This window comes from Syngnathus acus, chromosome 13 (genome assembly GCF_901709675.1).
Source record: "Syngnathus acus chromosome 13, fSynAcu1.2, whole genome shotgun sequence".
Taxonomy (NCBI): Eukaryota; Metazoa; Chordata; class Actinopteri; order Syngnathiformes; family Syngnathidae; genus Syngnathus; species Syngnathus acus.
The window spans coordinates 5,713,538-5,732,064 of NC_051098.1; the positions used below are offsets into that span (position 1 = coordinate 5,713,538).

Sequence of the window (18,527 nt, forward strand, 5' to 3'; positions counted from 1 at the left end):
CCCCACTGAGCTAGGGGGTAGCATCACTCAGGGAAGTGAGGCTCACACTATGCAGAGGTCTAATAATGATGAAATCCAATGGGCGTGGATTACTGGGGGGAAATGCACAGTGGATGGTCATTTAACATGAAATTCCCACCCAGCTCATAATCGCCATTGTCCTCTGATGCATGAGAATTATTCATTCTACGCAAAGCTTTATCCAGAACTCTAAGGCAAACTTTGTGTGTGCTGATGATTTATGACATGAAAACACTGTGCCATTGGAACATGAACGGAAAGTAAATTCTGCATAGCAGCACAAAGCCTTCCATAAAACACTGGTGCTGATGTTGAGAAAGGGAGGGGAGGAGGGTGTGTGCGTGTGTCGGGAAGGGGGGGGGAGTGAACTCCCTGAGAGACTGCTTTGCTCAATCAACATCAGCAGCATCAAGTTAGACAGAGATATGGAGATTCATTGTGGAAGTAAGAAAGTAGTACCTTCAAAATAAAGCACATACTTGAATGCTACAAACAGTATCACTGAAATTTAGGACGTCAAATTTAGGATGTAAAAATTGAACTTAAACCATATAAATATTGAAATTGCATATATTTGTGTCCGTTAAAAACCCACTTTTACCATATAATTTTGTTTATATTTATTTTTAAAATAACTATTTCCTTTTATTGATAGCCTTTCTCTCGGCCATTAAGCAGCCTATAATTACTATTAATAATAATAATAATAATGGGATCTATAAAAGGAAATAGTTAAAAGAAAAAAACGAATATACAGTTTAATATAGCCTTTTATATGGTAAACGTGGATTTTTTTAACGGATAAGATGTGTACAATTTTATTTTCCGGAAACGGAAACTATGCGCTTGTGTAACTTGACAACGGTTTTGTCCAGTCTCTTGCAAGCCTCAGCGTGAGTAGGGTGGAAGGACTAGAAGGTCAGAGCGGCATTCGGTGGAAGATAGAAGGTGCACCTTAGTCTTCTCTTATTTAAAATAAAATAAAAATAAAAAGGGAAGAAGTGAGAGAAGAAGAAATTGGAGCAGGACTGGATGGAGCTCCATTTTGTTTGCTCCTCATTGGATCCAGAACATTTTTGTCATCTTGGAAGTAATTCAAGTGGATGTGAATGAAGCAAAGTGACAAGTGGACGATTTCAAAGCAACTTCGTAAGAGAACTACGAGACTTTTTTTAATCTATGAGGATTTAATTCACAGTCAGAAATAATTTAAAAACTTCCCCCTAATAATGGCCTATAATCAAGATTAAACTCGGGAAAAGACAAACAAGAAGCAATTTTTGTCAATACGTGATCGAGGCGAGCATGGCCATCAATACGGACAACGACTTCCTCAAGTCCAACCTTGGAGAGGGTGGTGGAGGAAGAGGAGAAGGTGGCGCTCAGCTGGCTGACTTCCAGGAGACTGAGAAGCTGCTGGCCGTCACCAGCGAGCCCGCGGGCCATGGGCTCAAGATGTCTTCGTCTTTCTCCGTCAACATGGACCACAACCAGACCAAGGGGCTGGAGGCGGATGTCAACGGCCACGAGCTGAACGTGAGATCAGGCTCCGCGGGGCAGCTGGACGTCGCCACGCCCCTCTCCCCGTCCAAAGTCAGCCTGAGCCGCTCGTCCACCGGAAACGCCGCGGTGCAGGAGAGCCCCAAGCCCCGAGACTACCTGATCCTCGTCATCATCTCCTGCTTCTTCCCCGTGTGGCCCGTCAGCATCGTGGCCCTCGTCTACTCCATCATGGTGAGTGAACAAAAAAAATGTCACTAAAGCAACCAGTGGAGCGACATGAAACGACTTTCAGATTACTATACCGGAACAATTTTTGATTCATTTTTATTTGAGCTAGGAATTTAATTTTATTGATCTTTTTTTGTAAAAAAAATAAAAAATAAAAATCGACTTTAATGCTGAGAATAGTGCTGTTTAAATGGAATGCAAAATACAAGTATTGTCATTTACATTTATGCATGTCCGTAGGGGCCTATCCCAGTTGACTCAGGGCAAAAAGTGAACTCATCATGTAGGCCACATGCAGTCATACTCGAAATGTTACTACTGTATTCTAATGTTTTGAGTATGACTGACAGCTCTGTACAATCATTCAAGATTCAAGAATTTTTATTCGCCATGTTTGAGCGTGCCAAACAAGGAATTTGACTTCGGTACATCACAGCCTCTGTCCAACATTTAGGTGACGAACAACACTCAGGACGTGTGAAAAATGACAAATATTCTCAGACATCCCCTGATCTTAAACTCCCAGGAGGGCAAGGAAAAACTCAAAACTCCAACTAGGGGAAATGAGAAACCTTGAGAAGAGACCACAGATGGGAGGATCCCTCTTCCAGGATGACCAGGCTGCAATGGATGCAGAGAGGACACATAGTACAAACAGTGTAGACAATTCAAAAAGGAATTGGATAAAGGAAGGAAAGAAGCAAAAAATTCAATCATGCACACAAACTCAGTATACATATATACAAGCTACAACTCTCTCACAACCCTAATGAGGATAAGAATGAATAAAAATGATGGAATGGATGTACCGTAATTTTCGGACTATAAGTCGCACCGGAGTATAAGTCGCACCAGCCATAAAATGCCCAAAAAAGTGAAAAAAAACCATATATATGTATATAAATCGCTCCTGAGTATAAGTCGCCCCCCCACCCAAACTATGAAAAAAACCGCGACTTATAGTCCGAAAATTACGGTAATCTATTAAATATTACGAGGTCACTATACTTAGTCCTGATCACCTCACAACGTCAAAACCTTCTGTCCAACTCCTTTCTATTGTTCTTCTCTCCAACTCTCTTGTCAGTGGACCGCCATGCATTCACAAAAACATGATTAGGCAGTTTTGAATGCTTAGCAGCGTTTTGTCTCCGTACTGCAGACAGCAGCACTTTAATCTAGTCTTCATGAATCTTCATTCTACAGATGTCATGTCTGCTGTAGAGAGGATGTGTGTCATGGTCAAATTAACTGTGACATAGTGTTGTGGTATGAGATGTCATAGCAAAGGTAATACAAATCTCCAAGAGGCATCAAACATTTTTTAATCTACCTCCAAAAGGCTTTCTGAAAATACAAAGCTCGAAGTTGACGATGAGTTAACACAGAAGCAAATAAATAGGTATCATCAAGTAACCTCATCATGAACTCACTGACATTCACTCGTTGAACACTTGCTAATGACTTGGAATATACGTATGCATGCATATGTGGGAGAGGAAGTGCGGGAGGTATTGACAGAGAGACGCAGAGTAAAGGAGACGGAAACAAGATCCGGACACTAATTCAATAGACGCTGAGAGAAGTCAATTTAGTTACTCTGCTGCAGAGAGCGGATTGCGGCAGTTTGCAGCGTACGGTGTGGCAGCAATAAACATGCCGGGGCCAAAGCTGCCTTCTTCGCAAGGACAATGAGTGTGAGGGGAACACCAAATGGATCCGGTGCACTTCCCATCACGGGAATTGAATTAGATAATGTAAGATCAAGTGAACCAGGGAGAGAAAACAGGTTTACAACGCTGCTCGTGAGTAATCGAAATGATGTAATTTGCATGAAAAGGGGCTCAAATATCCTGGAAACATTAAAAGGGAGATGTCATCAGCATGTTATAGTATTTACTGTAGTTAGCTTTGTTTTGGCATGACCCTGATAACTCGCTTACTAAGGAAAGTCAATATATATAAAAGAAAACAAACCCTCAATAGTCTATTAGCCTACTATGAAAAATATTTTTACGATGGCACACCCAAGGAAATTCATAGCACACTTGACACCTACAGATTGTTTGACTAATGCGAACACTCCATTCTGCACTGAAGCGCAGTGCACTTCTCAGGCCCCAGCAAGGTTGTCAATCAATGAGATCCCTCCTGCCGCCAGTTTTTATTTAGGACATCTGCCAACTTCATCCATCCATCCATCCATCCATCCATCCATCCATCCATCCATCCATCCATCCATCCATCCATCCATCCATCCATCCATCCATCCATGTGGTTGTCTAACTTTTAAAGCAAAAAAAAAAATTTGAACACAAACAGTTGAGCAAGACATGTAGACAGAAAAGGTCTTACAGGCATATAGTCTTTATCTTCTGTGAAAAAACAATGTTATACTGTCCCCTGGTGGTTGTATTTTAATACAAGTGTAGCGTATAAAGATGGATTGCCGGGATTTTTAATGTTTGAAGATTTTATTACACACATCCCAAAAAAACGTGACACAACAAATGGTATTGTTTTTATCAGCTGGACAACCGGCAAACTGCTATTGGGTAGATCTCGGACAGATGCTGCGTTGGCGAAGGCTTGTGGCTGGCTAACACGGACGATGTGCAGCCAATTACAGGATTAGCGATGCAGGCCTAATGGATTTTTACGGCCAACACCGGACAATCCCAATAATGGCAAGGGCCGAACTGCAGCAGCGCTAGTGCAAGCTCGGCAGATTTGCTGGTGATGGATGGACCAAGATGTGTGCGTTCATGCTCATCGCATGCTAGAAAGTGTTTTTCCACTCGGTTGCTCACTTTGTGATGACTTCAACTACTGCTGAGATATTCTTGTTAAATTAACTTTTAGAATGGCAACTAATTGCACTTTATTACCATTATCAATTCGTTTTGACATCTCAAAAGTTTCTACTAAGTGGATATCTTGCACCAGAACAGCGTGAAACTTGATCATCGAAACAAACCTGTCATTTAATTTGTTTGGCTTCGGCCTAATGGAGGATGGTTATTATTTACCGTTCTGACACTTTTTAAGCGCCTTTCACTGACTTGATGTGAGGCTGTGATAATTGCTCAGAGGGGTTTGAGTTTTTCACAGAAAAAAAATCTGATCGTATGCATGGAGTGCATGGATAGAACGAGGTGAGATGGAGAATGGGAGCAAATGGTGTGAATGGAGCTGACTCAGTCCCTCCCAGGCACCACAAAAAAGTCTGTCCAATTATAATTTATGAGCTCCACTGCATTTTATTGCCCCAGGAATGAGAGCGGTGCCATGGAGTGCCGAGCGGATTTGATCATCCGGCTGCATTGAGTGCTTTGCAATTTTAATGTCGATTTTAATGTAACAACAGTTGAGTCTAAAAGCTCTCCCAGCGGCCTCTCAAGGCTGCTCAACACCCAGTCGGAGCAAAGTGCCAGGAGATAACCAATTTTGGGTCCTCCTCCAAAACTATACACAACATTGTGTGTGCAAATTGTTCTTAATCGAAGATGAAGTATGGTTAATCAAATTTCTGCGCAGATGTTTTTGGAGACTAAAAGACTACAGGACACAAAGATCATGACACAAAATGTGCATTTAAAACATCATCTTTGAATTGAAAATCCAAAACGACTGCATCAGACGCACACCAGCTCTTTGCTGTGTCCCTCCCCTCAAGCCAGGCTGCTGCTTGTTCATTATTAATGACAAGAGAGAAGAGCATTTACTCACTTAGCTGCCTTCCTCTGCTGCAGCCACAAGAATGTGTGCAGCAAAAGCAGGTGTGTGTGTGCGCTGACTCTGGATCAATACATACTCCCTTGGGACTGACTATGCCCCATTCACATTGCAGTGCTAGGGGTGAGCGAGTGCAGGATGTGTCTTTAAAAATATGTCATATTTGACCGTTCTTGATCATTCCCCAAAGTTTTTTTGTGGTGTGCATACACCAGCCTTTATCTTTAAATATTAAGCACCAAGGACAGTTCCTTCCAGTCGTTCTCATACAGTTGCAGAATGATTTGTATGATTCTTGCACATTTTTTTGGGCAGGGTTGGGGGTTGGATTGCCTGTTGTGTTAAATATATTTTTGTGTGTCACCAGTCTAGAAACAGTCTCCAGGCGGGGGACGTGGACGGGGCCAGACGGCTGGGTCGACTGGCTCGTCTGCTCAGCATCGTCTCCATCGTGCTGGGTGTGGTCGCCATCATTGTCTTTGTCTCGCTTTCAGGTACTACAAAACCACTATTATGAAAACTGGGTGAACTCCACTTTTTAAGAATTTAGAAAACAAAATAAAAACAAAATAACTAAAACTTCCATTTCAATCTGTCATCCTCAGAACGCTTTTACTATGCATACACGCAGTGCTTGAAAACACTTTTAAGGTTCTTAATGAGCCATTTTCGTTACCGCCTGATTAACACACACAAAAGCTAACAAAGAAAAACAAACAGCTCACATGATTTGCAAAAGCCAGGCATCACATCATGCAAGCTATTTGTTCGATTCTATCCCATGTTGAAATGTACCACTTCAGGGTTATCCAACTTGAGAGGTTCCACTGTGTCATATTCATGAAAGTCTCTTTACATTTAATTCCAAAATACAATTGACGTATGTGTATGGTCACAACAGACCAGACACAAATGTGTGCGCACACAGCACTACAAATGCTATGACAACATGGTGAGCTATATGACCAGCATGAGCATGTTTCTTTGTTCAAACTCAGCACATTTCAATGCTTGCTTGTGTGTGTGTGTGTGTGTGTGTGTGTGTGTGTGTGTGTGTGTGTGTGTGTGTGTGTGTGTGTGTGTGTGTGTGTGTGTGTGTGTGTGTGTGTGTGTGTGTGTGTACGTCGGTATTTGATACAGCACAGTGCAATGGGCTGAATGTGCAGTTACCTACAATAACCAACTTAAAGCTCTCCCCTCCCACCCTTCCTTATGTCTTTGGCAGCAATCAACTGACACGGACGACCTGAAGGGAAAAACAAAACATCCGTGAAGGCCATACCACGGATGCAACAAAAAAGCCCATTCCAACAAAAAAAAATCTATATCTACAAAATATGATCCTCTCTTGTACCTCTCTACTTCTACCATATTGTAATTATGCCATCCTGAATTTCAGAAAGCAAACGCTCCTGAGATTGGTATTGCCGCAGAAAGCAGACAGGAATCCCAAATGCATGCATTACACTCCACTAACCAAAAAAAATGTGTGAAAGAATGATCAAATCCTGATGCAACGTTGAAAGATTTTGATATGTATGGATTTGCAAAGGATTTTGGAATAAACGAATGAAGAGGATGACTTATCACGGACGACTTTTTCTACAGCTGTGATGGGATGCTTGAACACTTTTTCAGTTTGGACTTCCACATTTGGACAGCTCCCATATAATCCTCATATATTTGCTGCTGCGTCGAAGGCCGATACAACTGAAATGTGGATACTTTTGAAGATGTCCATTTTTGTAATGTCAAGCTGGGAGAGTGAAAGAACCCGGAAGAGGACACATTTGGAACGTTTTATTTTTCTTTCACCATTTTTTTTCAACAGTGAGAATATTTGCATGCCTCAACAGGGAAGTGGAAATTCTGCCTGTGTATTATTGACTGTTTTCCCAGTTTTTCAGTCCAAAAGAATGAATAGTAATATGAAGAAGGTGAGTGCAGCTGACTGAATTGTAACCCAAACCCGTCCACCTTAATCTTTGCAAAATGTTAATGAAATATTACATCATTATGCTGCTTTGTACTAGCAAACACACCAATGCACCACACTCCTAATCCTCCAGCACACTACGGTTGTGCCCATTTTGAATCTTTTGCTCCAGTTGTTCACCTTGTGCCCTTAATCTGTTTACGATCTTTCTACTTGTCTTCCGTCATCACCGCTACATCACGATTGTTGTTATAATTGTTTCAGCAAATGTTTTACCTGATCCTTGTATTGGTATGAAATGTATTTATAAGGGGAAATATATGCAATATTTATGCATGTTGTATACATTTTTTTGTAAGAGACAGTTTTGTGGTTTATTTAAAGTTTAAAATCCAAATTTAACAGATAATGTGTCGTACACTGTGAACACACACACACACACACACAAGGCTGCCACACTGACATAGCAAATACAAGCATAGGCTCAAACTTTGGTACACAAAGATTGTTCATTCACATTTTCTGCAGGAATAATAATGTCAGATGCTTACAAATCATATTTATAAAACTATGCAACTCATTCCAGACAGACAATGTTGACCCTTCCAAGTTCAACATCTTCACTTTCTGGCTACATGACTACTTACAGATTATTTTCATCAAAACAATCATAAGCAGCCAATCCAATGATTGCCTTTGTTTAGTACGAAGCTTAAAACAATTAACATCGGAACTAAAAGCATTTATCAACATTACACTGAATTCGTTCAGCAGTTGGTTTACTTTTATACGTATTACTATCCCAATGTAATGAATGTCTCCGGTTTCATCTTTGTGGTGTACATTTTGCATGTTTGGAATAAATGTTACCATGCATGGCTAACGATTTTGTGTCTTGGCGTTGTTGTGGTCTTAAGTTTACATGCTAAATACTTTAAACAGGCGTTTCCGTTCTCATTTAAAGGAAATGTTGAGCTGTCTATTGTAATGCAAAATTTCCAGTGGCTGATTGGAATGTGTCAGTAAATAAGATAAAAATAGTGATCAAAAATGTAAAATAAAAAGTATAGCTTTGCTTAAACTGTTATCCATCGTCAAAAAGTCACACTCATATTCACACCTATGTACAACTTGCAAAATGCAAATACACGCACACACGTATATACACTCATCGGCCACTTCATAAAGAACATTTGCACAATGAGATCCAATATACAAGCTCAACATTAATGAGCATTTAAAAACATTGAGCACTATTTACTGTGTTCCTTATTGTGGATGCAGTTTGTGTTGATGTGGAGCTGAATTGCAATCATTCAGATTACTTCATTCCTGAATAAGAACATAAAAACAAATAACTATCGGTCACCGTCTTGTGTGATGTCTAATGACTGACATGTATGTGACACGATTTTAGAGGTTTCCTTGAAAATGTAACTAAAATTCCAAATTGTCCAAGCTTGCAGTGTTTCGATGTTTCATATCATATATGTACTTGGAAAAAAACACCTTCAAGTTTGAGGCCGTCTTGATTTGCACATCAAATGGATATGAATAATTTATTAACTCACATGAACACCCATGTCCAATTTGCACATCAATTAAAAAGAACCATTCAAATAAAATGTGAAAAAAAACATGATCATATTCCAACGGTTCACCAATTTCTCAGCACATGGTTTCTTGAAGGGAATTATTATGATACAAGTTTTTAGTACTTTTTTATTCCTTTGTCTTGTAGCAGGAAAATATTCCACCCACCAGTAAGCTGTCCATCTGTCCCACAGCAAGATATGAGTTCAGTAGATCATGTTGGACAGATCTTACATCCTCGAGCTAAGGAGTCTCCAGGGTCCTCAATCACCGAGCCGTTTTTCAGGGAGTCCTATACAACAACGAGCCAATCTATTGGCTCCTTTGAAATATTCAGTGAAAAGCGTAGAACAAGAGGAGAATGGTGCAGACGCCAATCACAGTGCCGAGGATGAGGGAGTCCCGTCGCTTCCGGAGGTTGATTCGTTGGATGAGACTGTTGATAGCTGGGAACCGGTCTTAGGAGAGCAAAAAATTAAGGACAACACCAAAGCAATTATATTCACATTGCGGCAAAGCGTGGAAATAAAATGAAAATAAAGCTGCTTTTTCGGGTCCAAGGAGAGAGCTATGAAATACGTGTCCATTGAGACCAATGAGAGAAAATAAACAGTTCTTGCTTCTGTGTTCTACACAGTCTTGCCTGTATCCTGCCGCTAGTTGCCTATCCAAGCTGACTTTGGGTGAAAGGCAGACTGCCCATCACAAAAAAGGCACATATAGAAACAAACAACCACTGAAGGAAAGCAAGGAGGGTCTGCCACCTATCCACAACAGAACTAGCATTATCCAAATACACACAGATCAACCAACAGTGGTGGAAACAGATGGCTCCGTCTTTAAAGCTTGGTGGAGATGAAAAGAAAAAAAAAAAAAAGGATACTGGCCAGCGTGTTGACTCGGCTCTGTATGGATTTCAGAATGCTCCTTTGGGATGTCATATTCTCCTTGGTTGCCATGGCAATGCTACAAAGACAAGGGCAGATGATATGGATGATAGAAAAGTGAATCAGCACAAATCATCCTGGCATTTTGTCCAAAGGATTCATGCGATAAGTCTTTCCAATGTTAGGCAACCCATGTTGACTTTTGAATGCTAGGAGGGATGCACAGCAAGCGGACTTCGTTCCAACCATCCCAGCGAGGCAGCCTCGCTCGGCAGGCATAGAAACTAAAGTGACGGATATCTTTTCACACTTTACTCATTTGCCACGCGGCGTTTCAAGTTGACCCGCACATACCAGCCACGCGGCTCCTTCAGGGTGGAAGTTGCTGAGGGGACTGTTAAGTCGCCCGAGCGATGTGAAGGAAGAGATCATGTTCTCCTCAGTCAGGTACAAACACTTGCTGACTGCAGCAACTTCCCATGGTCTTTCTTTCGACATGAACAACCGCATTGAAATTAGAGCTCAAGCTTCTTTTTGCACTTTCTCTGCAATCGGTCACCATTTGCACATTGATAGAGACTGCAGTAGCAGGTAGTCCCAGAGGAGCCATTGTTGACAAGAACCAATATATTTGCAATTTGGGCCAGCCTGAGGGGAGGAAAAAGGAGCAAGAGACTGGGGAAGAATTTATGATACCTTGAGAGGAAAAAAACAAAATGACAGAAGTTGTTTATTGCATTTAAGGTAAAAGTGCAATTCATTACCAGGGCAGACTTTATTGAATGGGCAGCATTTAGAAAGCGGATGCCATTACGACCCTCAGGCTCATCTACACAACTTGAGTTGTGTTTGAGTAGATTGCAACGGGCTAAAAAACTACACTTTGGCAATTCTGCATTTCTGTACAAAACTTGTTCTAGTCCTACTTTGGAAAATAGAAGACAAGAGGGGTGGGGGGGGACTGACATCATTTGAGCTTTTTAAAAGCATGTCAGATTCCATGAATAGCTCTTTAAGGATAGAAATTTGTTCAATAGATTTATATGTTTAAATATAGGACCAATGCCCAGTGGCATTTCGGGTCTAGGGAAATAGGAATTCAAGTGACCATTTGTATTTTCTTTCTTTAACAGTAGGACCCCAATAAATGTGTCCATAAGTGACTATTAGCCTCGATGTGGCAGCAGCAGATAAATATCACAATGGAGGAAAATGACAGCTCTCACCTTATTGTGTCATCCATCAGCCGATCGGAACTACACATGGAAAGAAAGACATGATTATCGGTTATCAAGGCGATGCAAGCGCTAAAAAGAACAAAACACCTATATTTACCTAGAGACACAGTTAAGAGGTTTTTATTTTTAAAGTCACATTCTAAACATTAGCTTTCACATCCAAATTATAGAAATGTGTTGCTGTGGTCCTGTTCATAGTGAAGGTACATATAGCCGATTTTTGGGGCTCCAAACTAAACTGTTTGTAGGTGATGGCAGTGAATTAAAAAAAAACCAAAAAAAAAACATGCAGTACACACTCATTTGGTGTATATTGGGAAAAAATACCAATTTATACCATAATCTGAGTCAATATGGATAATGTTCCTTAAGTAAAGCAAACAAGCCGAAAGCAAAGAGACTGTATTCCGTAGTTGATGAGCACTTTCAAAAACTCTTCACAGTCAGGGTTTAATGTGTGGTTTTGCTTACTGGACTAATGTCAATTGGAAAGCAATTAAATGCTACAGCCTACAGGCCTCTCCCGTTTCCATCTCACCATTAAAGACAGGAAACATCTTTTACAGCTTTTACAGTAAAAGAGTTTGCTGTTTGGCTAGCTTGTTACTAAGTTAGAGCCCGGTGATAGAGCTCGGTTTGATATACGGATGGTGGGGGAAAGAAGACATTGTGAAGTTTTTGTTACATGAGAATCGACGTGTTTGCTATAAACCCATGCATCCATTTTCAATACTGCTTGTCCTTGGATCGCAAGGGAGCTGGACATTACAAAGGAACTTATCTCCTGAACTCGTAGTTCAGATTCATAATGCACATTTGTTCAATAGAAATGAAACTCACACTATCACAATTTCAACATTTCTCTCCAGGCATTATTGCCGATGCGATGGCTCTAATACTATCAAGTGTCAATCAATGAAGTTTAACTTAATATACAGCTCCACTCTATTTCCTCTCCCAGCTTTGATCAGGGGAAGCCCTGTAATATAGGGTGTAGTTCAGTGGGAACATTTAATTTGTCCAAATATGAGATATACTGGACTAGCATGCACAGAGGGAAAGAAGGTGCATCATTTTCTTTTGACTCGTGCCATAGTCTTTTTTTTTTATCTTCATACATTAACACATTACAACATAAGACAAAGATAATGTCGTTCAAACATAACACATAACTAAAAATTGTAAAAAAAAAGAATCTATTTTTTTTAAATTGGCCAATTAATTAGTTATTGGAATTTCATTCTGTCATTTATCCGAATCTAAAAAAATCCATATCAATCGGGCCCTAACTGAGACTATTGATTATTACAGTATATTGAAGATGGCTACATACAGTATATCGGTCATTTCCAGCAACCCAAAACCAAATGCTGAAGGAGAATAACGTTAACTGGCAATATTACTCTACCACAAAGGCACTCATAGGAGAGAATACTACCACAACACATCCTAATTATACCATTCCAGAAACTTCCTGTCTTCTTTCAAGGGCAACATGAGTTTAATGTGTGTGCAGTTGAGAGGCATCCCCTTTGTGGTTGTTGGTGCAAACAGAATGCCAGCCACTTTGAATAAAATCACTCATTCTTGTCCAGCAAATTTGCAATATGCGAATTTAAAAACACACAAGTACGGTCGATATTCATTCCTATAAATAACCATACTCTACATTCTGAAACGCAAGTTAACTTGTATTTTGTTGAATGATGCCTCTGCTTGCCTTTTTGTTATACGTGTTTGTCAATCTGCTCATTTGGCTCTCATTTTAGTGTGCGCTCCTGACATCAAATTTCGTCTCGCACAAGAGAACTGAGAAGTCAGACAACTTACTTTCTCAGGTGCTCATGTTCCTTCAGAAACAGCTCTGTTCTTCTGTTGTTCACACCTGAACCACTTTTATACATTCTAAAAAGAAAAAAAAGAAAAGAAAAAACACATACAGGTTAGAAACAAATTATAACCGTTCTCTTAGGTTTTCTTGCTTTGAGTAATGATGAGGAGCATGGAGCAGATGTTTAAATCCCCAAACATCTCTCCGAGACTACCAAAGATACATTAGGCTGACTGTTGCACTACTGAGAGCCATTTCTTGTTGCCAAATGGTGACGCTTTGAATAATTAAGTTAAGAGGCATTTAAATCACTTCAGGGTGGGGTCAAGAAGATGACTTTGTGAATCTTTGAAGGTGAATCCTAAAACTGTTGAATGGTAAAAACGGTGCATGGCAACATTTCAAGTACTGGTAAGCTCCAACTAAATTTTGCATCATCATTGTTAGTTTTTGCCTAACTTTTGTGTCGTCCGGTATCTTTGTAATCCCGGGCGCCAATACCACATCATTTCCTTTCATCTCTTTTACATTAAAAGGCTTCCTGTGGTTCACCAGTTGAAAGGCTTTAATGTGAAGCAGCAGTGGGAGGAAAAATCCACTTGCATTAGCCCATGACTTAAAACTACAAATGAGTGGTTCCAAAGAGAGTAGCGCTGCAAAAATTCTGGAGTTATAGAAATGGAAAATAACTGCAATGTTCACAAAGTTAATTGTGCAAGCTTTTTAAAAGAACTTTGAGCTAACAGGATGGTGATAATAGGACAGTGCAGACCTTGTACTAAATGGAAAAAAATGTAGCGCAAGCAAAGCTCACTTGGCCAAACATTTTTAGCCAACCAAAGGGCGTTTGCAAACGTGTAACAAAAGATGAATCAATGATGAAATGCAAAGACATTTTACTGGTAACAAATTAAGACACACTTAATTCCATGCAAATGCTTAATAGCGCCACCATAATACAATGATAAAGAGGGCTCAGTTTTCCATTAGTGAATGTGAGCGAATGGTTTATTACACCGACCGCAAAGCGAACATCACACACCCATTTCTTTGATGCAACTCATTTTTCAGGAGCTAGTAACAGATGCTGGCTGCTGCGCTCTCATTGGTTTTCTAGTCATTTAACTCAGCCCCACCCTCACAAGGAGAAGGAACACGATGAAGAGCAGGAGGCAGTGAGAGGGGGCGGCAAAAAAACATGTAACTGAAGAACAAATGCAGCCATTTAATTCCCAGTGCTCCCTCCAAAGGTGCTGATTGGAAGTACAATGGTATAGTGCACTCATCGTAAGCAGCAAATTGTGCATGTGCAGTCGTAAGCAGCAGGGATAACGCAAGGCTTATTTAAAAAAAAAAAAAAAAAATTGTGCATGTGCAGCTGACATTAAAAGCAGGGGCAGGAGTCTGAGTTCTTATGAAATGGTACATCAGTATGCACAGTACGTGTGCTCCCATGTACAAAAATTGCTTTTGCAATAAGAATCCACAACTTCAAAATGTGCAGTGTTTGCTTAAACTGTTGTTCACATAGGCGAGACTGTGGCTAGTTTATAAGCCATATGAGCACTGTTAAACATCAATCTTGGTTAAAGCGTCTCTGAGGATATCTCCTGCCCCCTGTCGGTTTAAATGATAGCTGCACCAAAAGCATCCATGCAGGTCAGTACCATGAAATGGAAAACCACAACCCCAATAATAAGCATTAAAGTAAAATGTCAGTGTGATTAAAATTACCAAAGGGCAGCATTTTTCCCTCTTGGGCTCTTATGTTGGATCTTGTCAGAATAAATTTTATGATTTTGCAAACATTTCTTCTAGCATTTAGTTTAAATAGTTCGCTTGCTCGCAGCCACCCACATCAATCGTTAGAGCATCCGGTAAATAACACATTCTGTCTACATTAGATTCAACTTCAATGAGCCTTAAGTAGGTTCAGTGTCATACCTAAACTTGTTTATGAGGTGATACATCGTTCTTTTAATTCAGTTTCTTGTGTGTAATGATCATCAATTGTAATGAAGACGGCCTTGTTTTGGAAAGCAAAGAAGAACTTGGAACTTTTCTTTTTTTTTGCATCAGCCTTAAGCAGGTATGAGGCAGCGGCAGGAAGTCTGCATACTCAATGCATGGAGACGATCGATAGGAATCCTGCAGTGCTCACCGTATGCGTGTGGCCGTGAGATCAATAAGCCATTACAAAGCAAATGAAATGAGTCATACTGTGATGGAGCATTTCAATATACTGACTAACAGCTGAGCCAATCAGATGACAGGACACACTTCTCCAAGCAAAGAGGCTGAGAAAATTCTTCCTTCAGGTCCACGCAAGGTTCAACTATCCGAAAAGCAATTAAGAGATGCCAGCAAGTGGCATCAACTATTTGAGTTAACAGTTGAGTTATTTTGGTTCCTGTGCTCTGACCACACAGATGGATTTAGGATTTGTTCAAATGACACAATTCAGATTCCTTGTCTAAAGTGGAACAATCTGAATACGTGTCATAGAAGCTGCAAGAGAACAACAATCTGTTTTTGCATGTTTTATAGTCCAAATTATGTAAGCATAAACACGTCATACTTGAAATTGTTGGTCTTGAACCTATAATCTATGACAGTATAACTTTTTATAAACTTTTCCATGATATTCTATTATTTTGGAAAGGGTCTATACGTAACGAACGGGTTGGTCAATGACTCACTGCACTTAGCAGAGTGCTGCCTTAAATTGAGTCAAATTGACTTTCAAAAGCCCGAGAACAAATAATTGCAAAAGTCACAAGCAAAGCAAAATTTTATCATCAACACTGGTTCAGTGAAATTACTGAGTGCTGATGTTTAAGTGGATCATATTATATTATAGGTCGCCTACTCATCACATGGGACCAGGAAAAACTAAATTATGGTACTTACTCAATGTCCTTTCTGACAGATCCTAATAGGTCTTCCCGTTCACGGATGGCTAAGAAGTTTCCTTTAGTTTTGTGGAATTCATGTGTGTAATCCTGGGATGGGAAAATTTAGAGACAAGGGATAAAATCATTAAAATATGTGAACAAAGAATGGCTCTGATGAAACTTTTAAATCAGGTAGCAAGGAAGATGAGGAATGAATGAGTTGGCAAACCTGGAGGATGTCTCTGTGCCTCTGGAGGGTGTGCATGAGTGCGGCATTCAGAGAAGCTGCGCCTGGAGCATTGGTGTACTCTGCCATCTTGTCATTCACTGTCGTCAGCTGACAGAGACAAGGTGGGATCGGAAATATATACATTTGTTTTAAAAAAAAACGTGGTAGTCGATGTGCAGTTGTTTACAATACATAGTAAAAGCAATCCACTTAACTGCAGTCACAGTTATGGGGAAATAAAGCTTCAAATATGCTTCTGAGCGAACTATTGTATTTTTTTTACTCCTATAAAATTGCCGGTTTGTGGCTTAAGGAAGGGCAAGTCGGTGTGTTTTAGCTCAACGTTAAACATAATTCAAAGAGTAAAAAAAAATACAACAGCGTACAACAGCTTAATTTTCTCATTAATAATTACAAATATGATAATGATGGACATTTGTTTTTGTCACAAGGAGACTTGCAGACAGACTAATTTAATATTCTAATTTTAGGTTTCTTGGAAGAAGAACAAAAAAAGAATAAAAAATTGTGTCTTTATTAAGGTATTCTTGTTAACAGTCTAAAAGAAGTTGCCTCATTAACTTTAATGAAAAAATATTAAATAAATAATAATTCTGAATACAATTAGGATATAAAGGAGGCATGCAAATAGCATATACAGTATGGGAGGTGATTTCACTAGCCGATAATTAACAGAATTTGTATGCCGTGTCTAATTGTGATTCTCCTACGCAATTACCCCCAAAATTGCATTTAAAGCATAGTGCACACTCAGTTGACTTTCAAGTACAATGGTAATGCACTTACTTTGGCCAGCAGCTGTTCAATCTCCACTGACATGGTGTCAAACATTCTGTCCTGAGTCGAGTTATTTAACAACGGTGTGGTGTCTGACCTACAGGAAGAGGCCAAATGTAAAAAAAAAAAAAACAACAACAACAACAACAACAAAAATGAATGGCTTAATCAAATGCTAAAAAGGGTGAGCTGATGTGTTCACTGGTTTAGTTAAAACTGGACATCGAATGCTTAGTTGTATGGAACTAAAAAAATCAGAGTAAAGTATGGCCCCATTAGCCCAATACAGGACACTAATTGGAGTCATTTTGCGCTCATGACTAGGAGCCACGTTGACACGTCAGAACAATGTAAACATGGGAACAGAATGGTGTTGTGATCCAGTACAGCCCCTATTTATATCAATAATCATTGCCTACGTGTCTCCTCGCCGGCCATCCCTTGGGCTGTTGTAGCTGGTACATAGTTTACTAAAGGACACCAACTTCAGGTCCAGTTCATTCTCCCATTGCCTGGCCTGTTTTCGAAGATCTAAAACACATGACACGCACAGCAAATCGTTTCAAAGTCGAAGCTACTTGGCTTGGGTCGGCAAAACAAACAGCCACGACAAGTTGATCACATCGATTAAGATCGGTTATATTAAAGAAATCCGAAATAAAATCTTCATGAGCGTAACAACTCGATTAACAAATCTGTTGATGCGATGACGTGAAGTTACTTAGCGGCTGGTTAGCTAGCCAGTGGACAGACAGGTTAGAAGACGCGTGAACGACACGTTGGAGTACCCGCAGAAGAAGCAAAAAATATTAATACTACAGAATAATAGTGGACAGTCCTTTGACAGTTTAGTTAAATTATTATCTCTTACCTTCCCAGTAGTTACTGCTTCCCATTCCTGCCATCTTTGTTTTGTCTGAGACGTCACCAACTTCCGGGTTTGGCACGTCAACCACCATTCAAATATTTTATGTCGCCCCCTGCCGACCTTTTTTTAGTAGCACAACTCCCAGTGAATGAGTAACAGTACTGTTTCGCAATTTGTGGGAGAGTGTTTAAATATTTTGCCTGCCACTGTACGCCGCTGACATAGACAGATAAACAACCATACATTTGTAACGGAATAATTTTCGGACTATTAGGTGATAACTTCATACACATGGCACATTTAAAATCCTAGATTTGATTATTTAGATAATTCCTTGCAGCACATTCTGATCTTTTATGGTATGCTTAAATGTCACTGGAATCACTGCTTAGTGTGCTACTGTAAATGAGCACGCGTGCGTGATTCTGAACTAAAGTAGAGTCTGCCAGAACACTAAACAAGACACTACTTGTTAATTCTGACACACGTCTTCCCTGCAATAGTAAAACTAAAATATTTATCCTATTACATCATGACACAAATCACTGAGTATTCAAAACTCAGGCAACGATGATCTTTCCTTTTTTTTTAGTATAAAAAATGTCATTGACATTAGACAAACTGCAATAATGTTACAGGAACTTTGTGCATCAGTTCACCATCCCCAGAAATGATCCATTCTTAAACCAAGACTAAAACAATAAGCAATGGAAATTGTTTGTCTCAAGAGGTTTTGGGGCAGATTAACATTATTAATCAACAGAAC

At 39.8% G+C, this 18,527-nt stretch overlaps 3 protein-coding genes and 1 long non-coding RNA gene across 4 annotated transcripts in view; 2 read left to right on the top strand and 2 right to left on the bottom strand.

The window, feature by feature from the left end:
• Positions 1 to 896: 896 nt before the first annotated feature.
• Positions 897 to 8,306, top strand: trarg1a (trafficking regulator of GLUT4 (SLC2A4) 1a). Its single transcript, XM_037268611.1, has 3 exons — positions 897 to 1,755; positions 5,855 to 5,981; positions 6,713 to 8,306. Exons 1-3 carry the CDS (start codon positions 1,327 to 1,329, stop codon positions 6,721 to 6,723), a joined length of 567 nt encoding a protein of 188 aa, XP_037124506.1. The 5' UTR covers positions 897 to 1,326; the 3' UTR covers positions 6,724 to 8,306.
• Positions 1,352 to 18,527, bottom strand: part of cpda (carboxypeptidase D, a) — a 30,787-nt gene continuing 13,611 nt past the window's right edge. The window contains exon 22 of the transcript XR_005100025.1: positions 1,352 to 1,365. The gene's annotated coding sequence lies outside the window, so the exon portion shown is untranslated. The remainder of the gene's footprint in view (positions 1,366 to 18,527) is intronic.
• Positions 7,771 to 17,866, bottom strand: gosr1 (golgi SNAP receptor complex member 1). The gene is made up of 9 exons (XM_037268610.1): positions 17,765 to 17,866; positions 17,313 to 17,424; positions 16,903 to 16,990; positions 16,096 to 16,203; positions 15,883 to 15,974; positions 12,972 to 13,046; positions 11,130 to 11,159; positions 9,900 to 9,982; positions 7,771 to 9,474 (listed from the first exon to the last, which is right to left on the bottom strand). Exons 1-9 carry the CDS (start codon positions 17,850 to 17,852, stop codon positions 9,350 to 9,352), a joined length of 801 nt encoding a protein of 266 aa, XP_037124505.1. The 5' UTR covers positions 17,853 to 17,866; the 3' UTR covers positions 7,771 to 9,349.
• On the top strand, positions 9,422 to 9,883 carry LOC119133000. Its single transcript, XR_005100027.1, has 2 exons — positions 9,422 to 9,661; positions 9,707 to 9,883. It is a non-coding gene; the product is annotated as an uncharacterized LOC119133000 (long non-coding RNA).